Source organism: Ceratotherium simum, chromosome 17 (assembly GCF_057802395.1).
Source record: "Ceratotherium simum simum isolate JZ-2026a chromosome 17, ASM5780239v1, whole genome shotgun sequence".
In the NCBI taxonomy this organism is placed as follows: Eukaryota; Metazoa; Chordata; class Mammalia; order Perissodactyla; family Rhinocerotidae; genus Ceratotherium; species Ceratotherium simum.
In genome coordinates this window covers 12,426,221-12,452,589 of record NC_141916.1, presented here as the reverse complement: position 1 = coordinate 12,452,589, position 26,369 = coordinate 12,426,221, and the positions used below count along the sequence as shown (strand labels likewise).

At 48.0% G+C, this 26,369-nt stretch overlaps 2 protein-coding genes across 8 annotated transcripts; one reads left to right on the top strand and one right to left on the bottom strand.

Annotated features, from left to right (window-relative positions):
• Positions 1–109: 109 nt before the first annotated feature.
• Positions 110–26,361, bottom strand: GLS2 (glutaminase 2). 7 transcript variants are annotated; one of them, XM_087442203.1, is made up of 20 exons: positions 25,966–26,000; positions 24,932–25,126; positions 21,419–21,518; positions 20,841–20,962; positions 20,103–20,232; positions 19,510–19,589; positions 19,261–19,424; positions 18,987–19,045; positions 17,447–17,479; positions 17,106–17,164; positions 16,543–16,609; positions 16,343–16,393; positions 15,963–16,139; positions 14,922–15,053; positions 14,720–14,812; positions 14,489–14,550; positions 13,663–13,739; positions 13,322–13,385; positions 9,995–13,190; positions 110–364 (listed from the first exon to the last, which is right to left on the bottom strand). In XM_087442203.1, the coding sequence occupies exons 3-19, from the start codon at positions 21,497–21,499 to the stop codon at positions 13,034–13,036; spliced, it is 1,608 nt and encodes a 535-aa protein (XP_087298329.1). In that variant the 5' UTR covers positions 21,500–21,518; positions 24,932–25,126; positions 25,966–26,000; the 3' UTR covers positions 110–364; positions 9,995–13,033. The 7 variants fall into 7 exon arrangements, with proteins under 7 accessions (XP_087298329.1, XP_087298327.1, XP_004429320.2 ...); XM_087442201.1 differs by lacking the exon at positions 25,966–26,000 and adding an exon at positions 24,343–24,391 and having other exon boundaries at positions 24,932–25,500; XM_004429263.3 differs by lacking the exon at positions 24,932–25,126 and having other exon boundaries at positions 25,966–26,360.
• Positions 10,410–17,934, top strand: SPRYD4 (SPRY domain containing 4). Its single transcript, XM_004429262.3, has 2 exons — positions 10,410–10,513; positions 10,881–17,934. The coding sequence occupies exons 1-2, from the start codon at positions 10,429–10,431 to the stop codon at positions 11,417–11,419; spliced, it is 624 nt and encodes a 207-aa protein (XP_004429319.1). The 5' UTR covers positions 10,410–10,428; the 3' UTR covers positions 11,420–17,934.
• Positions 26,362–26,369: the final 8 nt, after the last annotated feature.

The following is a 26,369-nucleotide window of genomic DNA, read 5'->3' as shown; positions in this document are numbered from 1 at the left end:
AAGGTTATAGTAGGAAGAACTGAATGGAAGGAAACTGCTTTGTGGCTATTAATACCGAGCAATGAGCTCACTCTGCTTGCCACAATCTGAGCTAATTAATCACAACGACTTAGGGATTGAGAAAGGAAGTTTTAATTCGATTATCTGGCATAATTAGGAAGATGGTAGACTAATGTCTCAAAAAACCATCTTCAAAAATTACAGAATCTTGAGGCAGTTATATAGGGAAAATGGATAGTAAGGAGGGGGTCCAGGGATGTTGGGCTCCAGGCATGACGGGCTCCAGGCATCACATTGTTCCATTCTTCTGTCAGCTGTGATGGAAACCTTGTAGGTGTGTTTCCCATCTGCGGTCAGTCCGTTCCTGGAGAGAAATTCATAGAACAAAGTTTTAATTTATCAAGCTATCGGGAAGTACACACATAAGCAGAGGCCATAAATCAGGAGAGCATGTGAATTTTTTTAGAGTATGTGCAGAGCAGCAAGTAGTCACACAGAGGAGGGGCTGGGGCCATTTAGCATAACAAGATGGCCTTACTTATACTCACTTACACTATGAAGCAATGGGAGGGTCTAATGCCTCCTATGGCTGTGATCAGGACACTAGAGTCCTAAACCTTGATCCCTAGGGGAGGATCTGGGGGGGGGGGGGCGGGAAGCAGGCTGTTCAAGGACAGAGAAAAGGACAAGATGGGGAAAGAAAATTTGGGGAAAGAGGTTCAGTTGTGCTCAGGCTTGGTGAGGAACTTGGGACCTAGAGGTGGGGATGTGAAGGCAGAATGGGACACATCTGTAGGCTCTACCATCTCCACATCGTGGCAAGTCATACAGGCCACAAGCTTTTCCCATGAAGCATAAGAGGAGAACAAAAATTTGAAGGAGGGGCCTGCAATACTGGTGCCCAGCATCAGTCCCATCCAGGACACCTGTGGGGAGAGAGGAGGAACACAGATCAGGGCCTGTACTCCTTTCCTCCTCCAATGTCCAGCTTGGGGATGGACAGGAAGAGTTACAGCAAGGGTGGGGGGTCCATCTAACCCATCCACCTGCAGGAAGAGTTGCTGAGAACAGGTCAGAGGGCACCCAAGGGGCCTGGAGCTCCCAGTTTCATGGAAGAGGAACAATCCATCAGAGGTCCTTGGAGTCTCTTGAGTTCTAGAAGCCCCACCAATCTCCTGACTTCAGGCCCTGTGGCCCTTGCTGCATCTCACTCAGTGATGCTCCCAGATCCCAGTCACCACTGCTGGCTGCAGGGAGTGCACAGGGTTCATGCTGCTTCTGGAAAAGGACCCCTGGGCAGGAGACAGGGTAGTACATCATGGTGTTAAGGAGAAAGACTTTGGCCTCAAATATTTTGGTTCAGATGTGAATGAGGATACAAACTGACAGGATTAGTTAGGACTGCTGGTGGGACTGTAAATTGGGATAATCACTTTGGAACACAGGATAGCACCAGCTTGTAAAGATGAACAAACACATACTTTCTGATCCAGGAATTTAACTTCTCACTTACATACCCAAGAGAAAGTTTTCCATACCTACACCAGGAGACATGTACAAGAATGTTTAGAGCAGCAGTTCACAATAGCAAAAAACTGGAAGCAACCCAAATGCCTATAGACAGGAGAATGGATGAATAAATGGTGGTATATTCACACAATGGAAAATTATTCAGCAGTCAAAATGAGTGAGCCACCATAGTGACACTCAATAACCGAGATGAATTTTAGCAATAAAATATCAAGTAAAAAAAAAGTCCCAGAAGATTATACATGGCATGATAACCTTTTTATAAAGTTAAAAAAAAAAAAAAAAAACTACAAGGGGCAGGCCCTGTGGCATAGTGGTTAAGTTCGCGTGCTCCACTTCAGCGGCCCGGGGTTCACAGGTTCAGATCCTGGGCGCAGACCTACACACTGCTTAGCAAGCCATGCTGTGGCAGGCATCCCACATATAAAATAGAAGAAGATGGGCACAGATATTAGCTCAGGGACAATCTTCCTCAGCAAAAAGAGGAGGATTGGCAACACACGTTAGCTCAGGGCTAATCTTCCTCACCAAAAAACAAAACAAAAGGAAACAAAAAAACCCCCAAAAACAAAAAACAAAAAAAACCCAACTACAATAAAAATATACTTTTCAAAATACATACAGATGAGATTAAACTACATGAAAAAGAAAACCAAAATGATGAACATAGGATTCAGGGTGGTGTTTACCTTGGGTTAGGCGAGGCAGGGGATGGAGTGGGATATTTACATACATACCTTTAGATTTCTGTAAGTGATCATCAAGGTTCTAGTTTTTCTGTTGGGTGGATAGTTAATAATGATGCTTAATCATTATTTAAAACAAACAAACAAACAAATAAGTGGGAGCCATATATAGGCCTACAAGGAGGACATGTCAGGAACAAAGAAATATTCTGTGCACATGAAATCCATAAAGAACAGCAGCAACAACAAAAATCCTGGCTTTACCACTTTCTAGGTGGGGAAGTTATCCCCACTTGATATAAAGTCCAGGAGGGCAGGGACATGTCTGATTTGTTCACCAATGCAAACCCCATGCTTGACACACAGTAGGCAGTAAATAAATACTGGTTGAATAAATTAATGTAAGCTCTCTGAGCCTCAGTTTCCCCTGGATCAAATAAGATAATGTAGGTAAAGGCCTAGAATAGTGCCTGGCACAGAATAAAGCACTTAATGAATAGGAGCCATTCGATGAGGGTTTTATCAACAGGAAGGGATTATCCCTAACCAGCAACCCCACAGCCTCTTATAACAAGGAATAGAAGGGCAAAGGGCAGCTAATTTGGTGCCCTTGTAGACACCAAATAAAAAGGTTAGATTTCATTATTTGAAGCTACCAACCTCTTCCCTTTATTCCTCATCAAATGTTGACAAAAATCCCATAGAGAACTGAACCCCATTTCCTTTCACATCAGCCTCCCCACTTGGCCAAACTTCCAAACTAGAGATGAGCTCTCAAAAGCTAACGAGTTTTTGTGTAGATTTACATATAATTAGCATACTCATTAAAGAAAAAAAAAAGCTGTGTCTGCCTTGAGGAGTGGAACCGTGCTTGGTGTGGGTGGGGTTCCTACTGATGCCAGTGCTCTAGCAGTCACTGAGAAACCCACCACCAGGCTGCCTGGCCCACCTGCTTCCCATCATCACTGGTGAGCCACAGCAAGCATGGTGAGTACCAGCTGGAAAGTGGTGAAAAACTCCACGCCTAGAGCCTGGCCTATGACTTCTCCTGCTCATGTAGATGAGACCAGAGATGCTAGGACCAGGTATGGGAGGACACATACATCCTCCCACTGCCCCCCCACCCCCACCGCCCCACTAGCCCTACCATCTAGCTACCAAGAAAGCTTTGAGCAAAGGATCTGCAGCAAGTCACTTGAGTTCCTGAGTTGCTGAGCCTAACTCATTGGCCTATTTACATCATGTTGAAGGTGGCTTAATGTCAGGATGCACAGAGCAGGGGTGCCCCCTCTTTTGTTCATTCCTTAAAGTCCTATCAGCCATCTACCTTCATTCCCTACCTGGTGTCACCCTCCTCAGGGAGGGGGCCTGCTGCTTACTGGGGTGACCAGCTGGGCTGCAGCTGCCTGGGGTAGTGCCAGGTAGAAGAAGACTGAGGCTAGGATGGCAGCTGTGCTCTGGGCCAGGACACAGGACAGGCCCTGGAGGGGGTCAAGCCAGTGGGCACAGAGCAGTGCCAGAGTTAGGGCTGCATTTGTCTGAGCCTCACTGACCTCACCAAAAACCTGTGCCAGGCTCACCACCACCACCTCTCCAGGCAGGAGGTGAGGGACCTAGCATGGATCTCCCACTGGGGCATGAGGCCCTAAGGACAACCCCTACAAAGATCAGGGTGCCCAGGCCTTCAGCCAGCACCTTTCTAAAACCACTGGCTCCACAGATCACGGGGGAGAGGTGGGGGGAAGGGAAGGAGAAATCAGGCAGTCTGTCTGGGCTGGCAGTGTCTGCCCCACACTTCTCCCCACTGGTCTCCCATCCCTCTCTTCTTTATCCTCTCTCTGTTCCCCTCCCCCTTAACAAACTCTCCCAACCAGGCCTCAGCCTCCTCATTCTGCACCTACTAACCCCCAGGCACCTGTTGTGAGAGGCAGGAAGAAGGACTGACAGACAGAATAAGGGAGTGGTCAGAGAATAAGCCCCCACTTGGCTGGACTGGGATTTTTTGTGTGTGTGTGTGTGTAAGGAAGATCAGCCCTGAACTAACATCCATGCCAATCCTCCTCCTTTTTTTTTCCCCTTTTTCTCCCCAAAGCCCTGGTAGATAGTTGTATGTCATAGCTGCACATCCTTCTAGTTGCTGTATGTGGGACGCCGCCTCAGCATGGCCGCCCAAGTGGTGCGTCGGGGCGCGCCCGGGATCCGAACCTGGGCCGCCAGTAGCGGAGTGCACGCTCTTAACCGCTAAGCCACAGTGCCGGCCCCTGGACTGGGATTTCACAGTGGAGAAGAGGAAAGGTCTCGGTTTCAACAGGAGAAGGATGGAGTCCATAGAAAAAGATGGTGGTCTTTCCTCTCCGCAGGAATCTCATCTCCCAGATCACCATTTTGCAGCCTGGTTCAGGGTCTCTGTTGGGCATCTTGCTCCAGTTTGGAGCACGCTTTTCTAGGTCTAGGTGAGTGGAGTTGGGAGATGAAGAGCAAGTGTTTTAGGTACCTTCCTTGGAGGAAGACGCAACTGGAGAGACTACAGCTCCACTCCTGTGATCTTCAGCCAATAGAGAGGAGACTCATTCTCAACCTGCCACCCCTCTCCCCAGTCAGGGCCCTCCCCAAGGGAGCCTTAGTACATCTGTACTAACGTCATTCTCACACCCAGGCATTCACTCTCCCCAGCCCTGGCCCTTCTCTCTCCTACTAAGCTCTTTAGCCCTTCAATGCCAGACTGAGTGAGGGACAGGAGCTTATAATGGCTTCTATCAACCAGAGGTGCTCACAGTGAAGACAGAGACTCACCCTTCCACTCCCTCATTATCTTTTTTTTTGTGTGTGAGGAAGATCAGCCCTGAGCTAACATCTGATGCCAATCCTCCTCTTTTTTGCTGAGGAAGATTGGCCCTGGGCTAACATCCGTGCCCATCTTCCTCTACTTTATATGGGAGGCCGCCACAGCACAGCTTGACAAGTGCTGCGTCAGTGCGCGCCAGGGATCTGAACCTGCGAATCCTGGGCTGCCGAAGCGGAGCGCGCCACCGTGCCGGCCCCTCCCTCATTGTCTTGACGAACCTGGGTTTTCAGGAGCCAGAGAGGTAAAGAGGAAAGCTGAAGTGAGAATCGGGGAGACAATGAGAAGAATTCCAGAGAAGGCAAGGTAAGGACATCCCCATCACTCAGCAGAAACAGAGTAAACCACTGAGAGGGTACCAGTGCTGAACTTGCACCCGGGCCACTGGAATCAGCAAAGGAAAGTGCCTTTGAAGAGCTGCCTGGGAGGGCAGGGTGTTCCTGGGGTCAACACTCCTGGGACCACCCAGGACACACCTGATTCGTCTTTGTCTTCTTTTCTCGTTGGCTTGTTCACTTCTTTTGCTATCATTCTACTCCCTTCTTATATTTGGGGTTCTTTTTAGGGGTTGCAAAAAATGTTTAGCTCTAGATTCTCCACCTTTCTCTCTTCTGGCCTTGAGCAAGCATACAAACATTTTTGAAGTTTTTGCCATGAGGAACTATGGAAGTGGAGAAAAAGGATTTGTAAAACAAACTTGGGAGAGTTACAAAGTTATTTTGTTTAATGGCTTGTGGTAGTAATCATCCTGGAGTCTCACCTATCTCTACACTTGATTATCTCTTGATTACTAACCACCAACCTTTCAACCTCTTTATATTCCTGAGGCTAAGGATCCTATGTTTACGGAGAAGTGCCATAGGAAGCATAATCCATACTACTAGGGAGCAAGTGAGTCTATAAAGCTCAGAGAATCTTCAGGCAGAGCTGTCTGTTTTGCTTCATTTCTCCACAGTGGGTCCCATGTGACAGCCAGCTCTAAGGTTGTCCAGGACCAGCTCCCCACCTCTCTGAAGCTTCTCCCCAGCCAGCCCATATCATCAGGACCTAAGAATAACCCAGGTTTGAGTTCCATAAAAATATCTACCTTGCTAATTTTACAGGATCGTATGAGGATCAGATGAGATATGCCCAAGCAATATATACATGTTAAGTTAGCTGCGTTAAATCAAAGTAGAAATGAACTGATTCATGAATTAATCAGATAGAAACATAATTTATGATTATAAAGTATTGAACATCCTCTCTAGAAATTACAATGAATAGAGACATGGCTGAATAGAGAGATACAGTCCTGAGGGACTGGGTCTCTGGTTCCACTATGTGGAATCTCTATCCCAGCCCCATACTCAGAATGCCAGGTCAGCAAGTAACCAGCTCCATTGTGTGGACGGTTTCAGTAAGACAAAGGCCCCAGTGTAGCACAAGCCAGCCTAGCAGCCCCTTTGGCTAGCTCCTGAGGGCCCCCCTTCTCTCTCTTTCTCTGGTTATGCTTTGCTGACTGCTGACTCCTGGCAAAGTCCAGAACAATCACCAAGCTCTGAGAGCATCATCCCACTTCCATCCATAGTTAAGGGTTCCAATTAGCACTTGGATCAGACCAGGACCCAGACCATGTTAGAAATGGGGTAATCCTAGAAATAGAGTAAAAATAGACCGGCCCATCCTGTTCTTGCCTCCTTCTCCCCTTCCTTTCCTACAGAGTCAGACACAACCCCAAGGCAGGCAGACCAGTACTCGCTATCAGCCAGGTCCTGTTCTAAGCACTTTATGTGTGTTATCTCAGGGGCTGGTATTCCCTAGGATTGCACCTTCCCTACTTAGTCTAGTTTATACCTCTCCTTGGATGACTTCATCCACGTCCACCTCTCCCTTGAAATTTATATCCATCTATCTACAGAACATTTTCACCTGGGTGTCCCATAGACACCTCAAATTCAGCCTGTCCAAAACTGAACCAATTATCTTCCCCTCATCTCAACGGGTCTTTCCTTCTGTATCCCCTCATTAAGTCAGAGACAGACCTATGAATCCGCTTTCCCTTCCCCATCCTCTCACTCCCATCTCACCAGTCACCAAAGCTCCATCATTCTCTCACTCCCATCTCTCCAGTCACCAAAGCTCCATCAATTCTACCTCTTAGATAGCTGAGCCCACACCATCTCTCACCTGAGAACTCTAGTGGCCTCGGACCCTGTTTGACCCTGTTTCTAGTCTCTTCCCCTCCTATTCATTCTCCATGTTGCTACCAGCTTTATCTTTATAAAGGTACCTGCAATTTGTCATTTCCCTGGGTTCCCTTCAACAGCTCCGGATGGCTGAAAGACGTTCTTATCATACACAACTCTTCATAATCTAGCCTCAACTTACTCTTCCAACTGCTCTCCTTATCTCCCCAGCGCAGACTCTGGCAATATTGTGCTTCTTGTGGTTCCTCAAACACCCTACTCTGTTTCATAACCCAGTGCCTTAGCCTAAGCTGTTCCCTATACCCTGAATGTCTCTTCTCCTTTTGTCTATCAAGTAAATCCTATTACTTCCTAATTATTTTGCATGGAAATATTAAGAATTAATTACTTGCTCATTAGCAACAAGGCAGGGTAAATCATCTGAATGATGAAGGTGAGTTTATCAGATGGATAGTCAGTCTGTAGAAGTGAAGTAATGCAAGAGATGACAGGTAAGAAACTATTCCCCGAGCAAGGAATAAACAGAGGAAACAGAGGTGTGTCTAAGGGACAGTGTGAGGAATGTGCCGTGATTGCTTCAGCTCTCACGACCAGGGTGGAACCAAAGGAGAAATCCTACAGAAACACAGTCCTGGAACTTTCCTCTCATTACCACTAAAATGCCAAGTACTGACAGAGCAGGACTTGTCTGAGGGAAATCTCTCCTCCACACCTTTGTTCCTAGGCTTAAAAGGAATAGAAACCTCTCTTCTCACATACTAAGCCGGATGAAAAGGCTGGGCCAAGCTGTCCCCTAGTGGAGGGGATGAACCACTGCACTCCAAGAATGTGGGCACAAAACTCTCTCCCTTTATACTCATTCATTTAAAAACAATGCACACTTAATCTGGACTAAGGGGAATACTGAGGCCCTGAGGCACAAGCACTGAATCCCCATTCTTAAGAATTCACAACGTTGGGGCTGGGCCAGTGGCATAGTGGTTAAGTTCCCACACTCCACTTTGGCAGCCTGGGGTTCATGGGTTTGGATGCCTGGCTGGGACATGCACACCTCTCATCAAGCCATGCTGTGGCAGCATCCCACATACAAAGTAGAGGAAGTTTGGCACAGATGTTAGCTCAGAGACCATCTTCCTCACCAAAAAAAAGAAAACAATTCACAACATAATGGGTGAGCTAGGTAGCTGCCTCTTTAAATGTTCCCTCCTCATCAGCACTGGGGATAACAGGAGACCAATTAGAAGGGGAATGCAAAATAATGTGATAGGGATTCAATGACAACCAGATACGTGAGATGAAGGAGACAAGTCAAAGACTTCCAGGCTTCTGGCCTGGGCAACTGGCTGGTTATGGGTTGCAGTTCATAGAGTCAGGGAATCTAGATGGAGGAGAACTTTGTGTAGGAAGACAGTTAGCTTTAGACATGTTAAGTTTGAGGTGACTGGGGGACATCCAGGTAGAAATGTCCAATAGGCTGTTGGATAAACAGATCTGGAACTCAGGACAGAAATATGGGGTAGATTTTGAGAGTCCTTCTCCAGCAGGTGATAGCAGACTCTACCAGCATAGATGAGATACTCAAGAGAAAGTATGTATATCAGAAGAGAAGACATTAGCTGAAATCCTGAGCAGGCTGGGGTTCCCTCATCTGCTTAACCAGTTTTGCTTTTCAAGCCAAAGCTATGGCTTCTGGAAGACTCTTCCCAACAACTACTAAATCAGTGGCTTCTCCTTCGCTGCCAGAGCATCCTGTAGCCCCTTCAATCATGACACTTCGTGCCTCGTACTGCAGTTGCCAATATTTTCGTCTATCTTCCCACTAGACTGTAGTCCTTTGAAAGAGGGGCTGTGTTTTGTCAGAAAGAACAAGAAGGTAAGCAGCAGTCGTGTCATGTAAGGCCTTATGACCATGCAAGGGAATTTGAGGAGGCACATTAAAAGATTTAAGTAGGGGAGTGGCATGATCAGATTTGTGATTTAGAAATATCACCCTGACTGTAGTGTGGACATTGGATTAAAGCAGACAGATGGAAGCTGGGAGACCAGCTTAGAAGTTACCACATTAAGGGTCGGCCCTGTGGCTTGGTGGTTAAGTGCGCGCACTGCGATGCTGGTGGCCCGGGTTCGGATCCCGGGTGCGCATCGAGGCACCACTTCTCCGTTCATCCTGAGGCCGAGTCCCACATACAGCAACTAGAAGGATGTGCAGCTACGACACACAACTATCCACTGGGGCTTTGGGGGGGAAAATAAAATAAATAAAATCTTAAAAAAAAAAAAAAAAAAAGAAGTTACCACATTAAAATGAGAAAGCCCCAGTTGAGGCCAAGGATGACAGTGGCCTGAAGTAATGCTATCTCCACAGGAATGGTGGCTGTAACTCTGGGGCAGGGGGACAATTTCTGGTTAATTTTTTAGGTTCTTAAAGACCTAAAATCGCTTTTCCGAGGCACAGGAGGACGGAGATGCCATGTTGATATTCGGCTGGCCAGCAGAGCCTTGAGAAGTGGACTGAAAAATTTAGAAAGCAGGGATATAGCGCCTCAAGTAGATCAAAACGCTAAGTGTAGGCTCTCCACACTCCGCTACCTTTTACCTATTTCACTCTGAACCAAAACAGTGATACTTTTGGTTAAGTTGGGAAAACCGAATACTGGGTTAAACCCTCCATTCCCAGCCCTGAAAATACAAAACCAACATTAACAGTATTTATGTATTTAATATTTATTAAAACAACTGCCACTTACCCAATGGTTGCTATTTGTCAAGCTGTATTTTAGGTTATTCTCTCATTTAGTTTTTACTAAGGTCTGATAGCTAGATATTTTTCTATTTTACAAGCGAGAACACTAAGGCTCAAAGAAGTTAAGTGATTTGCCCCAAGTCACACAACGGAGCCGGGTTCGAATCCAACCACACTGCTACACCAACTCTGCAAAGGTTCTATTTAGTTAAAACGTGAGCACCTTGACTCTCCGCAGAAAACCTGAATAAACTGTACAACCCACCGGCGGAACCGGAACAGACTCCACTAAGATGGCGGCTCCCTACTGGGCGCGGGCTCCGTTACGTCATCACACTGCGCGCCTCCTCTTGCGCACCACGCGGGAGGGCAGTGGGCGGGCGGATGGGGGGGCGTGGTCTCAGGCCGGGGGCGTGCCGGGCTCGTCCGTGGCGGAAGATGGCGCTGCCTTTTGCACGGTCGTTGTGGCTGTGCCGCTGGGGAGCCAAACAATTGGGGGTCGCCGCCGTGGAAGCCCGCCGAGGTAGGACTATCTACATTCCCCTCATTTACCTCAAAAAAGGCTTCCGTTCGTTATTCCCGGAGCCCGCTCGGAGAAACACCTCCAGCCCCCTCGGGCCACTTCCCTTCCCCCACTGGCCTTGGTCTTGAGATTCCAAACTTGGGACACTTTCCGGTTTCTTTAAATCCCAGGGCTTCCCCAGTCGAACTTTTTGGCTCCTTGGGCTGCCTATCCTACAGCGCCCCTACTCTCCTGCCCGCTGGACCTTCTGACTCTTCCCTGTTTCCTCTGATCTCATGACTGCCTGCTTCAGATCCGAATATGAACGTATCCCTAGTTCTGGAGTTCTAACCCCTGTCGTCATCCTGTCTCTTTGCTCTGCCCGCAGGCATCAGTTTCAAACTGGAAGAAAAAACCGCCCACAGCAGCCTGGCACTCTTCAAAGGTGACACAGGTGTCAAGTATGGCATGGTGGGATTGGAGCCCACCAAAGTGGCCCTGAATGTGGAGCGCTTCCGGGAGTGGGCAGTGGTGCTGGCAGACACAGCGGTCACCAGTGGCAGGCACTACTGGGAGGTGACAGTGAAGCGCTCCCAGCAGTTCCGGATAGGAGTGGCAGATGTGGACATGTCCCGGGACAGCTGCATCGGTGTTGACGATCGCTCTTGGGTGTTCACCTATGCCCAGCACAAGTGGCATACGATGTTGGCCAAGGAGAAAGCCCCTGTTGAGGGCATCGGGCAGCCAGAGAAGGTGGGGCTGCTGCTGGAGTATGAGGCTCAGAAGCTGAGCCTGGTGGATGTGAGCCGGATGGCTGTGGTCCACACGCTACAGACAGATTTCCGGGGTCCAGTGGTGCCTGCCTTTGCCCTGTGGGATGGAGAGCTGCTGACCCACTCTGGGCTTGAAGTGCCTGAGGGCCTCTAGTTATGTCCATCACTGGAGTCCCTAATCATGCCTTTGGCCAGCCTTCTGCTGAAAGTGTCTGAATCTTTTTAACTTTGCCCCAAACAGCCTCTAGCTCCCACAATTCAGTGTCGGGTCCTCTGTGTAATCCTTAGTTATCTTCTCCCCTACCCGGTGAAAGCTAGGCATAAAGCCACCCTCTCCGTCCCCCAAACTGCTGCCAATTTTCTAGGCTACCAGGAATGCACCTCCCCTGACAGCCTCCTTCAGACCCTCTGCCTCCCTGTGCCCTGGCCTTTCTCAGGCCGTATTCAGTACTGGGGTCTTGCCTTTTAGCTTTGTTTGTATTTATTCATCACTGTGATACCTTGCCCTCCCTTTGCCCACATGTAATTTGTTTGTTCTTGGGGCTCTACTGAATCTCTCCAGAGTGAATTCTTTCTACCTCTGGCTGGAGGAGTGGTGCAGTCAGTGGCTTGGCCCTTTCTGTACAGCACATAAAGTCTGGGCTCTGGCTCCCTCAGGAAGCGCTTTACTGACAGTGTCAGAGTGAGGACAGAGCCCTCCTCCCACGGTACCTTCATGCCACAGACTCTCAGCCCCACACAGCTGTAGCTTTCCCCGCCCTGAGTCCATCCGCCTTAATCTGCACACCTCTGACACCTGGTCAATGCGTTATAATCATTGGGCCAGTTATAACCGTGACCAAAGGGGAAGAAGACACTTAGGGCATACTGAGTGGGTTAGTGCTAGAAACTTTATTCTTGAGAAGTTCTATCTTCATTTCTGCTACAATTGGAACTTCCAGATGTTGGAGGGAGGCCTGAGGTCTTACACAATCCATTTTTGGGCCTGCTCAGACCCCAGCCGTCCCCCTCCCTTGGCAGCAGAATACACTTAACCTAAAGAAGTATTTGGGGTTGAGGGAAACCTGGTGGGGTGAGTATGTATGTGAAATATGTATTGTTTGGGCTCTGTCTAACCCTGTGGTTGCATCTTATTCTACCTTTACGATGGTCATGCAGCTGGATGCCCCTAGGGGAGAAAGAGAAGGACTGGGTTTAGCAAAAATAATAATTTGTGTAATTAAAGTTTATTTGAGCACAAAATATTTTCTCTGTCTATAAAATTGCTGTTAGCAGTAGCAGCAGCAGTTCCTGGCTAAGGGGGGGCAGAACTCTCCAGACTACTAAAGCCAGGTACATAGCTCCCTGCCTTCCTCTGGATATATACATGTGCATGGTGGCTAGAGCCCCTTGACCAGAGTCTCTCTCTCTCTCTCTCTCTCTCTCTCTCTTTCTCTCTCTCTCTCTCTCATGATGATTTCTTCAGGGGGAGGAAGAGGAGACCTGGGGGAAGACCTGGGATGGTTCTGAGCGGGCCAAGCCATTGGGCTGTACCCTGAAGAAGCCCACAGTCTCCATGGATAGCCCGACTGCAGGTGTCCACCGAGGCACTTCTCTGTACTCTTGTCTGCCAAGGGAATGGGGTGTTTTGACTCTCACAGAAAGCGCTGGCCTACGTCTTGGTCCCCATTGAAGCAGTGCAGCTCTCCGTACCAGGTTTGGTGGTTATGGGTTAAATGTGTGGCCAGCTCATGCTTTTTCTCAAGCAGGGACCGTGTGTGCCCCATGCTCACACCATGCTCTCTAAGTTCTCTTTGGACAGAGCCTCAGCTGCTGCTTCAGCCCGAGTCTCAGATGGTGTGTAGGAGTCCTGATAATCTTGAAGCAGTTTCACCACCTCCAGGTGGTTGAACTGCACAGCATCATCCAGGGGAATGTTGCCCCACCTGAGAGGAACAAAGGCCATGATCAGGCATGAAGACACCGAAAGTGCCCTGGTTATATACATAACTGTGGTGGAGCGGTGGAGAAGCTGCTGCCTACCTCCCGTTCCCCTTTTCAGCTTAATCCTACTCACCTATCCTTGACAAAAGGATTCACTTTGCAAGCCTCAATCAGGAATTTAACAACTTCAGTGTGTCCTAGGAATATGGCAGAAGGAAAACGAGAGGTACTGATCCTGAATCTTTTGGTGTTAACGTTAGTACTGACTCTTGGCAGCTGGAGTCTGAACCAAGAAGGGAGGGGGAAGGCCTCTTTCCATTTTGCTCCCTGCAGCATCCAATAATAGTTGGCCTGCAAACTGAAGGGCATCTGGACAAAACTAGTTGCTGCCCTTGTAACCTTGAGGGCATAGACTCTGGGTAGAAAAGAAAGGACTTTACGATCTGCTTCCCCTCTTATTTATCCTTCAGATACCTTCAGCTGCAGCAACATGCAGGGCTGTGCGGGAGTCATAGTCTTTCTGTTCCATGTCCATGGCTGACAAGGCAAACCTGAGGGCAGTGGAAGCAGCTGGAGTTACCCAGATCAGCCTAGAATCACTAGTGTCCTTTCTTTTTTTTGTGAGGAAGATCAGCCCTGAGCTAACATCCATGCCAATCCTCCTCTTTTTGCTGAGGAAGACTGGCCCTGGGCTAACATCCGTGCCCATCTTCCTCCACTTTATATGGGACGCCACCACAGCATGGCCTAGACAAGCAGTGCATCGGTGCGCACCCGGGATCCGAACCCGGGCTGCCAGCAGCGGAGCGCGTGCACTTAACCGCTACACCACAGGGCCGGCCCCACTAGTGTCCTTTCTGAAGGGTCACACTGGATGGGTTCCAGAAAAAGTTAAACAGAGCTAATATGCCAAGATCTGTAGACCCTGCACAGTCTGTTCGCTACCCAGATAAGACTTTTTCCCACGTCAGAGAGACAGGAGTGTGACGGTTCCAGAAACGTCTCTGCCTGCCTGTGGTAGGTAGTCAGTACATATTTGTTGATGTTGGTGATCTATTTGAGGCAGGGTCCTTACCTACCTCCTAGGACTCTGCTCTTAACACCCAGGTTAATCATAACAGTGGTGACCATTAGTTAAGTTCTTATCACATGGCAGGCACTGTACTTTAAAAAAATCTCCTTTAAATCCATTCTGTCTGACGTGGAAGCTGAAGCACTTAACTCTTTTGCTATGTTGACTCCTAATGAGGTCTTTGTCCAGGAGTACTTTATTGTGTTCATTTGGTCACAGTAGAAGTACCTTCGAAGAGCTGAGACATCTCCAATATAGGCAGCAAATAACAGGTTCACCACAGTCTTGTTCTGGAAAACAAATCGTACCCACCTGATATTAACTGTGACTTTGAACCCACCCATGCCCAGCTCTGCTCTGTGACCCTCCCCCATGGATGCTTAGCCAAAGGTATTGCTGAAGTGTTATGGAATGTTCTATTCTGAACTATTCTTACAAGCCACCTGGTGTTTTCCTTACCCGAACTTCTCCCCCTTCACGCCGTGGGTCTAACTTCCGAGCACAGTGTCTCAGGTTGTCATAATTGTGGAAATTGAAGAGAGACACTAACTTCTAGAATTGTAAGCCAAAGAGATTGTTTACTTCTTGCACTTAGTAGGAGTTCAAAATTGCTTTATTTACTCATTTAAGAATATTAAGTACTATAAGCAAACTAACTCACCTGGCAGAAGTTGATGCCCCTATAGCTGTTCCCCAGCTTGTCCAGTGGAGGTGACAGACACATCATTCCCATGACGTTGGGTACCACCAGGAGGATGGCTCCTGACACAGCTGACTTGGCTGGCAGGCCCACCTTGGGGACAAACTTGAAACTGAGGATGCGCTACAGGTGCCCCAAGTCTGGGTTAACCAGTTAGTCCATCCCAGATGACTGCGTGGGCGAGGCCTCACCCATCCCAACCTTTTGGCTTGTTAATTAGCTTCTCTTCCTTCTCCACTCTCCCCGTCCCCCCGTCCCCCCTTAAATTCATGGCTTCAGTAAGGAAATATTTATTGAGTATCTACTCTGTGCCTGATGCTGTGCTAGAACTAGGACAAAGTCATTTCACCTACATTCTGGTGGTAGGGGATAGACAATAAACAAGTAAACTTATAAATAGACAAAAATCAGGGGCTGGCCTGGTGGCGCAAGTGGTTAAGTGCACGCGCTCTGGTGCGGCGGCCCGGGGTTTGCCGGTTCGGATCCTGAGCGCGCATCGACGCACCGCTTGTCAAACCATGCTGTGGTGGCGTCCCATGTAAAGTGGAGGAAGATGGGCACGGATGTTAGCTCAGGGCCAGTCTTCCTCAGCAAAAAGAGGAGGATTGGCATATGTTAGCTCAGGGCTGATCTTCCTCACCAAAAAAAAAAAAATCATCACAGCTTATGATAACAGAAGAAAAGTAGGGTGCTGTGATAGAAGTGGGAGGGGCCCACTGGAGACAGGGTGGTCAGAAGAGCCTCTCTTTGGAAGTGACATCTAAACTGAGACCTGGAGGAGAAGCACCAGCCACGTGAAGGGCGCCAGAAGAGCTCTTAGAAGCTGCAACATCATGTGTTTCTGTGTTTGGGGGATGTGGTGTGTTTGACAAACTCCCTAAGGATTCTCTGCCTGATTGCCTGGCTGGAAGTTAGTGAATGAGAGGCAGGAACAAGCTTCCACCTCTCCACCTTCAGAGACTCAGTGTCCTCTCTTCTTGGCTCTGGGCTCGTGGCACTCACGTGGAAGGCAAACTGGCCCGAGAAGTCATACATGCCGCAGGAGTGCATGAGGCTGAGGGTGTTGCGCACTGCTTCAGCACTCAGCACACTCTCGCCTGTGATGGGGCAGATCCCGCCATTGGCCAGGGTGGCTGCCATGACACTGCCTGATTCACAGGTCACCTCCACAGAGCACAGCTATGGAGACAAGGCAGAGGAGAGGGTGCAGTGTGGACGTGAACACTGCTGTCGGGTATAGAGCAATGTTCTTGGCCAGTTCCCCTGGTGTTTCTGAAAGACACTAGAACCACTGGAGAGGAGCATCCCTCTTGTGGGTCGGAGCAAGGAGGGCCGTGTGTCCTGTTCCCTTGGCCCTGAGCTGAACGGCAGTGTTTGCTTACCTGGAAGTAGAGATCGAGGGCAGCCATCATGTCCACCCCCTTGGGAAAGCACTGCAAGGAAGAAGGGAGAGCATTTCTCTTCAGGCCACCAGCAGTCCCTGTCACACTGCCAGGATCTCAGCCCAAGTCCCCAACCCCGACTGCCCTTCCACCAGCCACAGAATTCCCAGGGACTTTCTCTGCTGGCCTCTCCCAGTTACCTTCTTTTCCTTTAGATAATAGCCGATGGCATAATTCCGATCCCCTGTTTCCTTCTCTGACTGGAATCTGAAGCAAACACCCAATTTAGTACTTGAAGCGTGAGGGGTGGGTGTGAGGAGAAGGGGAAAAAATATCTTCCCTGAGAGAGAACTGGATCACACATGTTAAACTAAATCAGCCCCGTTATGAATTCTCACAGTAATACTGGAGGAAACTTCTGACCCTGAGCAAGCACGGGGCATGGTATTATTTTAAAAAGTAAAAAACAAAACCCAAAATTGTCTATCATCTAGTCTAGGAAAACTGGTGAGGTTTTTGGCTTTGAGAGGCTTGGCAAGAAAGGTCCTAGGTGCAAACTCGCACACTGCCTCTCTCATTAAGTACTAAACAGAAATGGAACAAATTCTTATACAAAGTAAACAAATGTCAATGAAGGGGCTCAGAGGAAGCTGGGAGGCCAAAGTTTCTCCGGGATTTCTTCCTCCTAAGGTTCTCTCTCTCATCCCCCTCCTCTATCACCCCCGCCCCATGCATTCAGCCAGTCCTGTGAACAGCGCCTTACGTGGCATTGCTGAAACCCACGTATTCACTCCCAGCCATTCTGTTCAGATATTGCAACACCTAGAAGAGAACAAGGGTCATGGGAGGCACCCCATGAGTGAGGACCCCTCCTAAACACGTCCTAGGCTGACTAGCCCTTCTGAACTCCTCAGTCCTTATCCCAGCAGGGACTGCAGGAGGCCTTCCTCTCTGAGGCCAGGCGATTCCTACCCCCCTGGAAATAAGGCTTCTGGTGTGGGGTGGTGCACTATTAAACTGGGGTGAGAGCCAGGCACTGGGGCAGCTGGGAGGACAATGTGCGATGGAGAAAAGCAGCCAGGGCTGAGGAGCAAGGGAACTTACAAAATCAAACTTCTCTGCTTTGTTACAGTCCATCTGCAAAGAGAGAAGGAGAGATCAGTATTCCAAGCCTTGGAGGATAGCAGGAGAGGGTCAAAAGGACTTCGTGGAGCTGACGTGTTAGACTGGTTTTACTACTAGGAATGTGTTATATTTTACAATGACATTTTTTTTTTTACAACTGAGACTTTTTTGTATCCATGCATATCTAGTGACCTTAAAAACCACACCATTTAGGGCCGGCCCAGTGGCACAAGCGGTTAAGTGCGCACGCTCCGCTGCGGCGGCCCGGGGTCCGCCGGTTCGGATCCCGGGTGTGCACCGACGCACTGCTTGGCAAGCCATGCTGTGGTGGCGTCCCATGTAAAGTGGAGGAAGATGGGCACGGATGTTAGCCCAAGGCCAGTCTTCCTCAGCAGAAAAAGAGGAGGATTGGCAGATGTTAGCACAGGGCTGATCTCCTCACACACACAAAAAATAAATAAATAAAAACCACACCATTTAGATTTTATCATCACGTAACGAGTACAGATAACCTCAGCCATCCCTGATTCTGACCAACCCCCTTCCATTCTCAATCCCAACCATCATCCCTGACTCCCACTTTCATTTTCCTGATTCCAATTCTGTCCCCATCCCTATTCCTTACACCCCAGGCTGGAGCCTTACTCTGTTCTTTCCCTGACTCCCATAGCCATCTCCAAGATGGGAGTGAGTGTCAGGAATGGGATAAGGGTGTGTGTTGCATATATTATAATATTCAACTACATCAATTATATTGATAACTGAAATAAAGCTAAAGATTTTAGCTGAGAATCAAGTCCAATAGGGCCTGCTTAGATGGGAATGGGAGGAGGCCTGCCCCAGACACAGAGTTGTAGATAGAGCTATCCCAGAGCAAGGGGAGAGCCTGAGCCTGCCTCCCACCCCCCATTGCTTCCTGTACATGTCAATTACAGTGTCAATACTACAGGACTCTGACACCCGAGTCCCTGGGGGGAGGGTTCCTAACACCACCTTCCCCAGGAGGGCCTGTGATTGGCTCCGGAGTGTTGCTGCCCACACTGCTCTCAGGTTCTTGCTCAAGCCCTGGGAGACCTACAGCTGACAGACCAGCCTGACACCCTTGCTCAAGGCCAAATCACAGTTCAGGTGACGTGAATAGCTGCCCTGGCCTGGCCATTCACCCTTCCTTCCATGCGTCTCTCACCCAGAAGTGGCCAATCAGTGCCTAAGAGTGCTGTCCTCCCCCTGTGTCTGGCATTTGGCCCTTGGTCCTAGGCAGGGGTCAGGACTTGCTCACTTCTCTAAGGGCCAAGAAGCTCTGGGCTCCAGACTCGTGGGTGGGGGCAGGGGTACGGTTCCTTTTACTAACATCCTCAGCGTAATATGTGGGTCCCTGCTGTGCCCCCACTGCCTCCTGGGGACCCTCAAAGGAATCAAGGCCCCACCAGTCTCCCTGGAGAGCTGGGCAGATATGAGGGATATAGGAACAAGGGGGTTTAGAGAACAGTACCTTCCAGAAGGCTAGGGTGGCACTGACCTTGATCAGGGAGCTCACGACAATGGCACCAGCATTGACCATGGGGTTATGGGGGATTCCTGGGGAAATACAAACCGCTCAGAGTTTTATCAGCCACTGAGCAAAACCTCCTTTGCAGTCTGCCCACTCTGTAGGCTAGACAAAAAGATTTTTTTGCTGGGGAGGATGGAATGACAGAGTTCATCAGGAAGGGCAGAGAAACAAACAAATGAGCTGGCGGGCTGGGGGATAAGAAGGGGCATCTATGAGTCTAGCTGAGCCCGGCAGTGCTCACCTTCCTCATTGAGGGAGAGCTTGTTGTAGCGCAGGCCGCTGGGCTCCTTGCCCACGAACTTGTGCACGTAGTCAGTGCCTAGGGTGCTTATGGAGATGGCATAGGTGAGGGGCTTCACACAAGACTGAAGGCAGAAGGGGATCTTCGTGTGGCCCACAGAGTGCCTGGAGGCAGACAAGCGCCATGAAAGGGGTCGGCCTATGTTCTGCACCTGTGCCCTCCTCCCCTTCCCCTCACCCAGCATCTCACCGCTGACCATCCACGGTGCACAGGGAGACTCCCCACAGGTCTGGATTTGACTTGGCCAGCTGAGGGATGTAGGCCGCCACCTGGGCATGAGTGGGTAGGGAAAACAGAGACACAATGGAGATATGGATGTGGAGAGGGGGAACAGAGCTGAGGTTCAGGGTGAGTGGAATCTTTTAGATAAAAGCTAAAATTCTGTCTTGTTCAGGGCAACGGGGTTCCCTCCTGCCTGTTGTTCCCAGAGACACCCAAGCCTTAAGTCCTAGAAAGCCTTATCTTTCCTATAGAGATGGCAGTAAAGCCAATAGAAGGTAAAAAGAGGAGAATTCTGGGGTCGGCTTCCTGGTTCTTAGGCTCAATTACCCTCTTTCGAAGTTCTATTGAATGTTTCTGTCAACTGTCCCCATAAAAACCTCAGATTCCCTCACCTGCTCTACAAATCAAATGTTTAGAAATACATAAAATCCTTCTCCCCATTTTTAGAGGCTCTGCTTCTCATCTCTCATCCATTGGATTCCCAGCCCCAAGAAACCTCTGAGAAGCAAAGTATATCTGGCCCAGAGCCCTTGCACCTCCCTTAGTCCCCTGGCCCTCACTTTGCCTCCAGTGAGCTCTTTGGTATCCTCAAAGATGCGATCCACATGGCCCGTGAACTCCTCAAAATCAGGAATGACAAACTTCTTTCGGAATGCCTGGGTCAGGAGCACAATGTTGCTGCTCACACACCTGGATCCCAGACACGATTGGGTTAGGGGGCTGGAGAGATGCAGCTGTGACTCACTCTGGAGCCATGGAAGTTGGGAATAAAGAAAATGTGAGTGGTCATCAGGTTTGGGACGAACAGTTGTGTGACCTTCGGCATGTCACTTTATCTTTCTGGGTCTTAAGTTTCTTTGCCTCTAAATAAGGGGTTGTAATGATGTGGAAAGATCTCTCAAGACACAGGATATGAGAAAAAAATAAATACCTGAATCATATGTATAGTAGGTCACCTTCATATTTTAAAAATCCTAAATCACATATTTATATATATTCCCATATGTATGTAAATGCATAGGACATTATCCTGAAGATACCTACTAATCTGTTAACAATGTTTACTTCTGGGAAAAGGGACTGGGATTGGGAAGAAAGGGAAAGGAGGACATGTATTTCTATACTGTTTGAACTTTTATAATGAGTATCTGCATATTCATGTGTTACTTGTGTATTAAATGAGTAATAAAATAAAATGAAGGGTAGAACTATTCAGTCCCCAAGATCCCTCCCTGATGTTATAGTCTACGTGCATAGAACAGTTTTGAGAGTGGTGCCCTTGTTTCTGGGGCCCTCACTTTTGGAAGAGCTCTTGGTCCAAGAGGCCACCACTGCTGGACTCTCGAACCATGCGGCGCATCTGGCTCATGCAGTCCCGGAGCCGGGGATCTGACGTCTGCAGTCCGGTGGCCTTCAGTGCCTTTAGGGGAAAAAAGAAGCCTAGTAAGGTCAGCTACAAGGACAGAAACCCAATCCTAATAATCTTTCCCAATGGATAAAAATTGGCTCAACCCCAACTACTACAATAGGTGGAACAAAAGGGTTTGCAAACTAAGAAAGGAGGAAATGGAGCAGCTTTGAAGGCTAATAGGGGTTTCCTGCCCGCCCTCCATTTTTTTTTTATCAAGGCAGCTGGTTTCTGAACCCCTTGGGGTCAAATTCCCAAACCAAGAAGATGGGTTGAGTCAGAGGGTTTAATCTTCCCACTCTGGGCAGGGATGGGATCACCTCATCAGCCGAGGCATCTGCCATCATCTGCTCTTCTTCATCCTCATGAAGCAACCCATTAGCTGCTCTGCACTTGTTCTACCCTTCTTTTCCCACTTTCCAGAGATCCTAAGGGATTAGCATTCTGAGCAGGTAGAGAGGAACTTACAGTAGTGAACTTGTGGATAGGGATGCGTTCCTGTCCCTCAGCAATAGTGTAGAAGAGCAGATCACCCAGGCGTGACAGCATGCCACTCTCTGATGAATCACTGGGGGCAGAGACAGGGAGGAAGACAGGAACCTGAGAACTGCTCCCTGCTCGTCTTCCTGGAAGACAGGTTTATAAGTAGATAGGTGTGCTCACTCTATGCCTCCTCCCTGAACCATCTGATCTATCCCTATAATTTCAACTTTCACATCTGTCCTGAGAAGTCTTAAATCTTCCTCGCTAGCTTTCTTTTGTTCCTAACCTTCAGACCTTTATTTCTTGCTGCTTTCTAGATACTTCCATTTCCTGATGTCCCACAAGTACCATAAACTCAACATGTCCAAACCTGAGGTCATCTCACCCACCCTCCCTCTGCTCCTTGTCTTGTGTTTCCCACTTGGGTTAACAGCATTACCACTCACCCAGCTGCCAAGCTGGAAACGTGTAATCATTTGGATAATTCCCATACCTTACCATGTTCAGTTGGTAACCAACATTGGATGAATCTACCTCCATAATGTCTTTCAAATCCACCCTCTTTTCTTCTCTTCCCCTGTGCCAGGATGGTGTAGTAGAAAGAACCAGAGTTTGCCCCTTAATAGCTGTGTGACATCTTAATAGGGATAGTAAGGTTATTTAATATTGCTGAACCTGTAAAATAAGGGTAGTAATGTCTGCTTCACATGGGTGATGTGAGGCTTAATTAAAATAACATTCTGTGGAAAACTGTCTTTCACAAAGTCAATGCTCAGTAAATCATGCTTCTTTATTATCTGCTCCTTATTGTCTGTTATCCAACTGCCACTATACTCTCTTGATTCCCAACCCATCTTCCACAATGTGCCAGTTATCTTTCTAAAACTCAAATATCATTTCTCTACTCAAAAACCTTTGGTAGCTCCCCAGTGCCTACAAAATAAGTTCTTATTTCTTGGTATGGCATTTAAGACTCTTTAAAACCTGCCAACATTCCTTTCCTATTCTCCAATGTGCCCCCACACTTGCGTTATGCCAGGTAACAGGTGGCTCCCCAAATGGGCGAGGCACTGTCAGGCTTCCTGGCCTTTGCTTATGCTGCAACTTCTGCATGGAATGACCTTTTTCTCCTTCACCTGGCACAGTCCCGCTCATCCTTCAAGGTCCAGATCAAATATTACTAAATCCGTAAAGGCTTCCCCAAACCTCCAGCTTTTGCTTATGCTGCTGGTATGACACAACACACCATCTTACTGACAGAAGAATCTCCCTTGCCCCACTATTAGGACTTTGTGTTTTATATACCTTTGTCTTCCTAGCATTGACCAAAGTTCTAGCCCACAGTGGGTCTTGAATAAAGAATTACCAAGTTACATTTTTAGGAAAGTCCCTGTTCCCCAAAGTATCTCTCTCGCTGGCTTATAGCACCTAGAATTCCATGTACTGAAGACTTCTTCATCTTCAAGAGTTCTCCTATTAATACGTTAACAGATTTAGAGGAATTATTTTATCAGATCATTCCAAATATGACAGCTATTTGAGATTAAGACGCTTCAAAACCTTTGACCCAACAATTTGACTTCCGGGTATTTATTCTATAGGTGTACTCACATACCTACAAAGGAACATATTCAGAGTTATTCATTGCATGTTAGTAATAGACTGGAAACAACGTAAATGTGCAACAGGGAACTGGTTAGGTAAATTATGGTATAGACACATAATGGAATATTATTCAGTGTAAAAAAAAAGAAATGAAGGCATGCTTTAATAAAGTATTGCTATGGAATGATCTCTAAAATGTAATATTAACTAAAAGAAGCAAGCTGTAGAACAATGTTTATAGTATGGTACTATTTATGTTTAAAAGTGAAAAAAATATGTTTGCTTTTTCAGATACAAAATATTTCTGGAAGGATATATAAGAAACTGGTAAGACTGATTTATCTCCCTCTAGGGAGATGAAGCAGGAGCTGGACCAAAGGAGTGGGAGGTATACTTCCCACTATATATCTTTTTGTATAATTTGAATTTTAAACCATATGAATATGCAGATATTATCTATTGAATGTGATATATATGAATATATTATCTATTAAAACAATGCATTAAAAAATAAAAAGCCTCTCAAGAGCTTGGCATAGACTAGGCATGTGTGTGTTTTGGGCCAGAAGGAATAGCAGAAGAGGGGGTAGTTTTCCTGTTTCTGAGGAAATTCAACTGTCACAATGAGGCTAACGCCTACAGGGAGGAGAGGATCCATATGGTAACAGGGGAAAGGAGGCAAAAACTACCTAAGGAATAACTTAAGAAGGAAAGTATGTAGGAACACTTTGAGGGCAGGTCTCTGTGCCTGGAAGCTAAAGGAAGACAAGAAATAATGCCACACCGCTTCCTGTATCACAAGCTTTAAAAAATTGCACATCTTTAACTCAGATATGACTGACCTACGATATAATGTTGAGGGAAAAAAAGCAAGATGAAGAACAACGTGTACAGTATGATAGCATTTGTACAAAAAAAAAGAAAATAATATCAACATGTATTTTCTGATATATGCATAAAATATCTCTAGAAGGTTATACAAGATATCGATGATGGATGTCTCTGGGGAACAAAATTTCCTAGGACTTTAAGAAATAATTGAACAAGTGCATAAGAATATGTAGTAACCAAACTGAAGATTGGTTAAATAAATTATGACACCTCATACAATGGAATCTTAAAATGGCAAAATGGCAGCCATTAAAATAAAAATATCATACACACACATTCAATGATATTAAAAGTTGTTCATAAATGGAAAAGATAGGTTACCAAAGAGTATGAATACTATGATCCTATTTTTGTTAAATTTTATATATACATAGGAATATATATGGATATATATCACAATATTAACTGGTTACCTCTAATATTGGGATCTTTATTTTCCTCTTGATACTCTATCTTGTTTTTCTTTTATAATCAGAAATACAATAAAACTAAATATTAAAAAACAAATAAACAATAACCTGAATAACAGAGCATTTTTCTTTGCTGCCCTCCTTGTCCACCAAACACAAGAATCCCTCCTCCTCATGGTGTCACACTCCCAGAGCTCATCCCCTCCAGTGCTCTCAACTTCTGCCCAAGGGAGCGCCAGTCCAAGGCCATCACCAAGAAGTCAGGAGCACAGGCAGCCACAGGCAGGAGGATCAAGTTTCCGAAAAACACTTCTATCACCTGATTCCACTGGATAAGGAAGTGTGTGTGGGGGAACCCAAGATACTTCCTGCCCCCCATCCCACAGAAGGCCTGAGGGTGAGGGAGGTTAAGCATTTGCTCCATCCCACCACCATTTCTCCCATGGTGACTATTTGGGAAAATTTGGGGTGGAGAGTAGAACAGAAGAGCGAGGGCTTATTCTTTAAAGTTGAAATGTTCCGTGTCTCCTTGAGAAGAGGCTGATGGAAAAGTACAGCATAATTATTATTATTAATAATAAATAAATAATACCTTATTGGTCTGTTCCTGTCAGGACAGGGACTCCAGTGGTGGTGAGGTAGTGCTGTGTCTGTCTGGCTACTTTAATTGTGGTGTGCATGTCTTTCTGAATGTCATCGATAGATGTCAGTGACAGGGGAGATGGTCCATTTCCTGTTCCTGCTATAATAGAGCAGGGGCTACTTGGAGCCCTGTCTACGTTGGCTTCTGGGGAGGACAAAATTTCCTGCTCAGCTCCATCTGCGTCTTGGAGAAAAGAGGCTCAGCCACCAAGTGTTCCGGGTGGTGGGGGAGAGAAGGGCAGCCTCTCGGGCAGAATATGAGCCCGCGGGAGGAGAACCCTTTCAAATCAGGGAGCCTGAGCAGCACAAATAACGGCTCTGATTGGCTCTGGTTTGGGAATTCTGCGTCTTATGATTTTTTCCCCCCATTATAAAGATTTTCCTCATTCAACAACCAGTTGGAAAACCACCCTTATTCTACACATGAGGGACAGGGAGCTCTGATAACGCACACACCCAACACATACGCAAAGGACACACGCATGTACCTGCGCACCAATAATACTCACGAATCACAAATTACACGCCGGGACACGCCGAAACACAGACACACCACACAGACAGAGCCAAGTACACCAGGACTCGAGGCAGGAGGCTGTTCCATACCCATGCATCCTCTAAAGCACACACGAGGAGAGGGGAGGAGAGGTAGGGTGAGGATGGGCGGTGCGCACGCAGCCCTGCACTCAGACACGTGCACCAAGCAACACTCCGCACCCATCGCCGTTTCCGGTTAAGCACGCACCTTGCACAGGCACCATCCCGAGGACCGACCAGCCCAAACGCCCTCCCGGGCGGACGGCACGATACCGCCCGAGCGCGGCGGACCCAAAGCCCCAAATCTAAAGGAAAACGCATCGTAGGCTAGTGAGCGAGGAGAGGGGAGATGAGGTGCGCTCCCGGGGGAACAGGACTCGGGAGCTAGCGAGAATGAAAGGGGGGTGGGAGCGAGCCTGTCCCCTGCCCCTGTCCCGCGAGCCTTACTGATCCTGGTGCTGTGGCTGGTGGCACTGCGGCGTCTTCCTGCCCTGCGCCGCGGCCTCACTGAAGTGGTGCCGGACGCCCCCGCCAAGAAGGGGGCTCCGGCTCAGGTAACCCCAGCCTCCCCGCCGGCAGTGACTGCCCGCCCCGCTCAGCGCATTCTGCAAAGCCCTCATGGAGAGCATCCCGGCAGCGAGCCACCCGTTCGGCCGGAGCGCCCCGGCGTCTGAGCGGTGGCTGGAGGGAGGGGCGGAGGAATCGCAGATGAGGCAGGTGGGGGGAGCCCCAGAATGGAATGCGGCGTCTGCGAGTGGAGAGGAGGGGCCCGGTGGGTGGGGTTCGAGCAGGAGGAGGGGCCGGTCCCTATAAGGCTCGGGGCACTGCCAGGGGCATCCGATCCCCTCTCG

What these genes read in the sequence shown, in the direction of transcription:
- SPRYD4 (XM_004429262.3), top strand. Translation starts at nt 10,429, where the DNA reads ATGGCGCTGCCTTTTGCACGGTCGTTGTGGCTGTGCCGCTGGGGAGCC. An exon ending in CGCCGTGGAAGCCCGCCGAG is followed by an intron (nt 10,514 to 10,880) that starts GTAGGACTATCT and finishes CTCTGCCCGCAG; the next exon opens with GCATCAGTTTCAAACTGGAA.
- GLS2 (XM_004429263.3), bottom strand. Translation starts at nt 26,147, where the DNA reads ATGCTCTCCATGAGGGCTTTGCAGAATGCGCTGAGCGGGGCGGGCAGT. An exon ending in AAGAGCTCACTGGAGGCAAA is followed by an intron (nt 19,590 to 20,102) that starts GTGAGGGCCAGG and finishes ACTCATGCCCAG; the next exon opens with GTGGCGGCCTACATCCCTCA. An exon ending in GGGGCATCAACTTCTGCCAG is followed by an intron (nt 14,813 to 14,921) that starts GTGAGTTAGTTT and finishes TTACAATTCTAG; the next exon opens with AAGTTAGTGTCTCTCTTCAA.